The 8194-nt window shown below is 39.1% G+C and overlaps 1 protein-coding gene across 2 annotated transcripts in view; it reads right to left on the reverse strand.

The window, feature by feature from the left end:
• LOC148013351 (haloacid dehalogenase (HAD) superfamily protein) overlaps positions 1 to 758 on the reverse strand; it is an 87959-nt gene extending 87201 nt beyond the window's left edge. For both annotated transcript variants that reach the window (XM_087668004.1, XM_087668005.1), the window contains exon 1: positions 122 to 758. In XM_087668004.1, the coding sequence (XP_087524130.1) occupies positions 122 to 680 (559 nt within the window). In that variant the 5' untranslated portion in view covers positions 681 to 758. The remainder of the gene's footprint in view (positions 1 to 121) is intronic.
• Between the last annotated feature and the right edge of the window lie 7436 nt (positions 759 to 8194).

Genomic DNA, 8194 nt, shown 5'->3' on the forward strand with positions numbered 1-8194 from the left:
TCAGCTTGTATTCTAAACCAATAAACGCTTTTATCTGAAATATTGTACAAGTAAAAACTTCACTGGTATAAACCTCACATATGACGCAATGATCAGATAAAATATTTGCATTCTGACATGCCTGCAGAGTTGCTCAGAATGGCAATGCGACCATCAAAAGCCGCCTTACATTCATCGAGGGAGCTGATAAGAGATGGCCACACTGTCATACCATAGGGAGCAGTGAGAGTATTATCTTTGTCAAACACAACACCGCGAAATCCACATTGCCGGAGAGTGCTCCAATCGATCCAGCTGATGTCTGGGACAGACAAGTGAGGCAAGGCCAAATGAGGCTCCTTGAAGACAACCTTCAAAGTGAAGATGATACCAGCGGGGTTAAAACTCTGTCCAAGCTTCCTGAACATGGTACTGGCAGGCATGTTCCTGTTTATGGAATCTGAGATGGTGCTGCTTTCTGTGCCTGCGGCTCCTTTGCATGCCACATTGAACAGAGGACGCCGGTAAATGTCTGATTGATCCGCTAGATGTAACCGGGAGCTCCTGCTATATCTTCTCCTGCAATCTGAGAGCCCCTTTGCAGTCGAGACAGATACCGATACCCTTTCAAGGGAGTGGTACGATGCGCTCAGGCACGCTAGAGGGGATCGCACGTTACAGCAAGCAGCCAAGGCATGCATACCGCAGCTTACTTTTGCTGCCAGAAGCCTGTTAACAAAGTCCTTTGTTCTGGGCAAAATAATGCTCTTTCAATTCAACGATCCATGCTGTAGACAATCTATATCTATACTCTCTCTTAATTTAATTTAGGATGTAACCGAACCTCTCACCAAACATGTATTTCTTAGAATTTCAGAGAAAATTAAATTTTTATTACAAATGCAGTTATGTGACATTTTGTAATCATTATTTTTGTTATTTTTTGGATTAAAGAAGGAAAATATAAGCATACATTTAAAATTTGAAGAAAAGCTTAAACATTTGAAAGCTTTTAGGTTTTTCGAGTTTGTCAATTACAAAAGTTTTAAAAAGCCTAAAAGAAAGCTTTGAACATTGGGAAGCCTTAAGCCTATATAAAGGAGGGAGAATTAAGTAGTATGGTTCATTCTCTTCATTACGAAATTTGTTTCTTATTTGAAGAGAGAGAAAGGTCATACACAAGTGCGTGGAGACGCGTACATCAATTCCTCGGTCATCACATTTGCAAGCTAAAGAGTTAGATTCAAATTTTCGTCATTCATTCTTTTAAGGATTAGTTTAAACAATTTTGACCTTCGTCTTTTTAGTTTATTAAAGTTAGATTCATATCTTTGTCATTCGTTCTTTTTAGGATTAGTTAGTAGTGAAACAAAAATGAAAGAAAACGATCTTTTGAACGTATGGCAAAAAGAAAGCATAACGAACTTTTGAACATAATGAAAAAAATAAAAATGTAAAACTTCAACAAATCAGGTATTTTAAATGGATAGGAGAATGGCACCTTATCCCATAATTATTTAATTACGAAGAGATTTGTGCCAACTTTTTGATATGCTATATAGCATGTTTTCTCATTTTATGTCATTCGTCTTTTTAGTTTACTACGGTTAGATTCAAATCTTCATCATTCGTTCTTTTTAGAATTAGTAAATAGTAGTGAAACAAAAACAAAAGAAAACAATCTTTCAAACGTATGGCGAAAACGAAAGCGTAACGAACTTTCGAATGTCCTAAAAAAACGAAAACGCAAAACTTCAACAAAGCAGATATTTTAAATGAATGGAGGAATGGCGCCTTCTCCCATAATTATTTAATTATGAAGAGATTTGTGCCAACTCTTCAGTATGCTATATAACATGTTTTCTTGTTTCATGTATTTTTTTAAAGTTTTTGAAGTATTCTTATTATTTTTATTTATTATTTATTTATTTTATTAGAATTAATATTTTTTTTAAACATCATTCTTGCACATCAAAAAATAAACTATATTTTTTTAATAAAATTACGAAGTATAGCATGTTTTTCCATGAACAAGTGTACTATAATTTTCTGAGAATAATATATTGTTCTCACAAACATTAATGGGCACTACGAAGAAATAAAGTCACAAGGCATCCTTCAAGACTTCTAGAAAAATGAAAACTATGGCTTCCAAAAAAACATTACTAAAACCGTTTACTGCAACTTGGTATGACATAGAAAAATTCGAATAATCTTGGGTGACAAAATGTAAAAGCATCATTGGAAGACTAACAATGTATGCATCTTGCAGTATAGTCAAAATACAACATCACGCTGTTAATACAAGTTACAATGGCTTTATCAAGCACTACTCTCATCCTTGCATGCCAACAACACGAAGTCAATACAATGATACTAAATGCCAAACGTGTCTTGCAAAGAAAGAGAAAAACAAATACGTAGTGACACTCTTACTAGACTGAACAAAATCAATTCTCAATGTAAAGTTGTTACGACTTCAACTATTGAGCATCATTGATGCATCCATCTCGGTCTACAAAACAACAAGAGTGATTGCGAGCGGAACATTGGACTGCCAATCTATTCTTGATAACCTTCTAGTCTCTTGGAATGATGGATCACTTTCATAGCCATCTACTAGAATTGACTTGACTACATCCGATATTGCGGATGTGTTTGCTTTCAACATGCTATATAATCCACTAATCTAGAAGTACATACCTATAGCAGAACATCCACATCCAAGGATAGGGCTTTGCATCCTCGACATGCGATCCATTGAAAGGATTATAGAGCTCCGTCATCAAAGCTCTCCATTCGACCCAATGCTCCAAGCACATCACGAGAATGAAAGATATTATAGTTTGCTCAAAAATGTAGTCGACCCAAGCCAACGACAAACATTACAAAGAGTCGATCAGCATGAGTTCACATACATCATACTACGGAATAATAACCATATCGTTGAAAGAACAACAACATTCAGGAAAGACAGCTTACTTGCAAGAACCTCACCTTGCCTAGATATCACCTTGGAAATGTAGTGTTTCGGTTCTTATTCCCACTTGGCCATGGCGCCTACGACCAAAAGAAATGTGAACGTTCAAAATCACGATCAATGGCTCGAACTACATATGCATATGTATTCTCCTTTTGACATCCTCCATGTATTTAAACAACACAAAAACTTATCTACAAACGTACTTCACTTTGAAACACGATGCATGTCTAAACACCATCAATAAAACTGCTACATAACAAACATGTAATAATTGCATATAGAACTTTAAACTCCTTTATTGAGCTACACATGTCAACTTAGTTAAGCCATCGAAATTTTTATTTTTCATTATGGACTCATAGTCAGTGGCCCTATTTGAGGGACTCTATCCAAAAAACCTAAAAAAGCAAGCGTACAAGTATAACTCAAAAAATAAGTGCACAAATATATTTAAAATCCCTCTCAAGCCCTCTCAAAAATTACATTTGAAGAACAAAAGAATGGAAATTAAATTTCTTTTGTTGAAATTTTCATTACATTAGACAAATGTTATTAACTCTTATTCAATGGCTCTATTCAAAGAACCAAATATAGCTATATTTTTAGGAAATAGGTAAAGAAAGTATAGAGAGATAGAGATTATGATTATGGCAATGAACATGTAATTGTTGATGCCAAGACTAGACTTGCAATTATGATATCCCATGCCATCTTCCACCATCCAATCCTTACACACCATCTGATCTTTATATAAGGAATAGCTTTATCAGTGTTATTTTGCTTTTGTGAGCTTTTGGATAGGTTAATTTCTATAGTGATGCTTTTGATTTTGAGAATTAAGATGATTGTCATACTTATGTCTGTGAATCATGCCTTTTGCAATTTCAAGCACAAGGAAGGTTGCAGCACCAAAGTGGACTTCTACCTTTTGATCTTGCCCCACCTACAAGTGCATAAATTAATAAACAAAATGACCTATGATTTGAAATATAAAGAGTGTTGAATTCTTAAGCTTTTTTTCAAGGTCTTAGGCTAGGCTGTTTACTGCAAAGCAGCACACATGGCAAATCTAGCAAATCAAATCTCAATCACAAACAAAGAATTTAGTGAAAAAATCTAATAAATCAAACATCTCAACTATTAAATACAAACAACATTATAATACATAAGAGAATTTGAATAACTCAATAGATTGAGAAAAACACACGACTGGGCCCAACCTCCCCCAATGCAAAAGCTATGATTTTGGATATTTACATACATATCTTACATATAATTACAAAGAAAGTACAAATATAAATTGAAAATACAGAGTTTTAAGAGTCAAGAGGTATCCTATAACATGGTGCAGTTGCTGTAGAAAATTCTATTCTTTAAATCTTGACGTTTTGACATCACCATCACATCCAAAGTGTGCCAAAACCCCCAAAATGACTCTTGAAGCTCTGAATTTCGATTCCAAATGAGAAAGAAACAAAAAAAACTAAGTTTTCACCATGTTCTCTTATTTTGCGCGTGATCCTGTTGCTTTTTTTATAAAGAAAGCTAGAAAATCCTTCTAAACTTAACCACACTAAGAAAATAACAAGTATTTTATAACGAAAGCTTATTTCAATAAAAGCATGTCTTAAATCTCATATTCTAAAATAATTTATATTAAAAATAAATTAATTAATAGTACTAAGAACCACTACAAGATATAGGCCTTATACCGACGTTTAAAGCGACGAAAATACAAACAACAAAATTTGCCCTCGTCGTCGCAAAAAGCATCATTATTAACGACGCCATAGAAACATCGGTATTAGCGTCGCTAATACCGACGTTTTGTGACGCGCATAGTGACGGCAATAGCGACGCGAGCAGTAAAATTTGTGACGCTAATATCGACGGTAACAGGGATTAAAAAAATTTGTGGTAGGGCAGCAAGCTACCCTGCCACATATAGCAATGTGTGCTTTATGAGAGCCATACAAAATAGTTTCTGCACTACTGTGTACAAAGCGCTTGTAAACAAAAAGAATGTATACTGAAATCATAAAACTGATACATGAAATAAATACATGATCGCATAAAAAGTGATTGGTACAATCACGACAGAATATCACTAATACATAGAAAATGTCTACATAGATCAGGCGACTCAAAAATAAAGGTGTATGAGCTCCAGGGATCCAAGGGCGAGCTACAAATCCTCGTCCCCCGAAAGCTCATCCCATCGCAAAGGAGCATCGAACGGACTCTACAGAAAAAGAAACAACACATCAATCCACCATACAATAATGCATTCAAATATCTCATGGTAACTACGGACAAGAAAGATGAGCGACTTACAAGGCCACCGCGTCTATACAACCGATCGATCAATGCAGTGAGACCGTGCCTCTCTGCATATCGAGTCTCAAGGCCAGTCGGATCGCGATTTGTAGTGGAGTGCTGCAAAGAAAACAAAATGCTAACTGTTAGAAACATGATTGTCAGTACAAAGAATATTTCAAAAAAACAAACAAGCAAAACAAAAGACAAACTTACAAAGTCCTCCAAATATGTCCTGTGGCCACCACTCCCAAGATGATGGACCACTCCGACCTCAAGTCATGCCCTCGTCGCCTCGCGCTGCTGACTCCAACGTCCTGGAGAATATGTAGCCTCCTCCCTCAGTCGACGCTAGTCGTCTGCATCTAACCACTCGGGCTTTGCAGCCCCACTCTTGATTGCCTTAAGTGCGTCGGATCGTCTATGTGACGTATGCACGCATGCAATCCATCATCCAGCCCGTAGAGAATCTATCTACTGCGGCTGGCACCAGAAACTCCTCGTGCAAGGATGCTACTATGTAGTCCTTGCTCCCCTCCAATATGTTCTTCCAATGATCCAAGACGTTGTGCCGAAAAACTTGTTGGCACAACTCTCTCATGCGAGCCATCACCCTCCTCCCCTCATCATTCATGATGATGGCTCCTGACCTACTATCAACCAGATATCCATAACCCCTAGGAGTCTACCTAAGATGGGTCCTCTCCCATCTGCGTCCACACTCCTGGGCATATCCAGGAGACCCCTCTTCATCTGGTGTACCGACGGGGGTAATCTCTCTCGGAGTGGCACCCAAAGGGGTGCCACCCTGCTATGACAGCTGCACAAAAGCCAGAGTAACTGGAGTAGACGTCCCCACAGTTGTGACAAATCCTGGAGATGACGCAGCTCCAGCTGAACGACGAGATGGAGACACCACATCCGTGTCTCCACAGTAGCATCCCCCTGATCCCGATGCACTCCCTCCCTCTGGCCCAAGTCGCGAGCGTCGAGATCGTTTGCTCAAAGCCGAAGCATTCGATCGCGCTGAAGCAGATCTAGGAGAGCGCCGTGACGAAGAACGAGACAGCTCCTGGTCTGCCATCTCTTTGAATCTGGCGATCTGGTTTGGAGACATACGTGCGAAGATGTCCTGTAACTCCTCATCGCTCATCCCTCGACTCATCCTAAAAATGTCACCTACACAGACAAAAAATGATGTTAGAATAATCAATTTAAATCATACAAAGCACAGTAATATAAATCATTTTTAAAAAATCTCACTTAAAATGCATATCTTATGTACCTTTATAAGAGATTGGTCAACGAATTGAGTAAGTGGATGCTCCAAGTATGAAGTATCCTATGGTCCCATGTTAATCTCCTGACACAACTCTGCATACACTAGAAGGTCGATAGACATGTCACCACAAAAGAATGAGTCCACCTCGTTCTCAAAAAATTCTTGGACTCCTGTATTTTCATCATTATTAGACGATGCTGGCTCTAAGCTTTCGAGGCCTCCACCCCTTGCAATATCGACCCCTCTATTTGCATATTATCTTCATCTATGCTCGGAACATCGCTTTGATCATATACTCTCGCACTTCGGGGAGTTGAAGGTATAACATACCACCATCGAGGTTGTCGGGGGTTTGAATAGAAGATTACTTGTTCACAAACACGTACAAGAGAAACCATTGTGACATAAACCATGTCGTAATACAATTAGCAAGCAAATGACTCCATGCACCTGTTCACAATGGACTAGCAACACAAAGGTGTCGCGCAAATCCGTCCATTTTTTTTCGGAATCTATTTCGAGAAATCCAGATGGACCGCATCGAATTGTTGCTCTAGCTCCTCCAAGTACTACTTTGAACCACTGCACATCGAATAGTATCATGGAGAAGCTACGATAATCCACCATAATAATACTTTGCAAGTTTCCAAAATACTCCATTTCATCCACAACCATGTTTGGATCCGTTGCTCGTCGCCGGCTCTCTTGCTCGAACCTTGCTATGACACCACAGTCCATTGTGGAGCGCATTTTGTCAATACGCTCCACGCGAAAATGCTGTCCGCGCGACCACGCTGCACTATATATTTTGTATTGTATATTGAAATACTCAAATTAGATGTCGCATATAAAATTTAGATACGACAGATTCTAAACCCCTTATCATCTTTGGACTACATCACCTCGAGAATTCCCACTCCTCCATTGAGACCTCCGTCCCTTCGCGAGATGCTGCGGTCAAGGCTCCATACAACCATCGCGTTGACATAAACTGCGGCATCTCCTCTATGCCTTTGGGATATCGAATCGGTCGATGACGTATACTACGTCGGAATTCAGCTCGTGCTTCCTCTAGATCTTGCCTTGTAATCTGGTACTTAGTGAGCCACGTCTCCATAGAGGCATGGTGCAACATACAAAAGCGGTTCACATTCTCTTCCATTGAGACATTCATTCTTTTTTCTACCCCATTTCCAACCACCGCATCTCCAGTCGGTCTATCATCATCCTTCAGCGACCATAGCATTTCATTGTCTGGTTCCACCGTTGGTAGCCATTGTGAAATATGCACTAGCGCCTCAGACACCAACCAACCTTCGGCCATGCTACCTTCTGGCCGAGCTCATTATCGCACAAAGCCTTTCAGGGTTTTCATGAAGTGCTCCAGGAAGAACATCCATCGCATATGGACAGGTCCAACAATCTTCACTTTGTCCACAAGATGCACAAGAAGGTGGATTTGTATCATAATCATGCTGGTGGGCAGGTATTTCTCAAAGAGACAGACCGTCTGCACTACTCCCCGCCTCGCGGATTCAATAGAGAACGTCTTAATCTCTTTCTGTGAGATCCATTGCACCAAAGTCGACAACTTGTAAATGGCCCTGCGAATTTTTGGAGTAAGGCATCCTGTG

This window comes from Lygodium microphyllum, chromosome 26, assembly GCF_053477565.2.
Source record: "Lygodium microphyllum isolate KBCC chromosome 26, Lygodium_microphyllum_v1.1.10, whole genome shotgun sequence".
Lineage (NCBI taxonomy): Eukaryota > Viridiplantae > Streptophyta > Polypodiopsida > Schizaeales > Lygodiaceae > Lygodium > Lygodium microphyllum.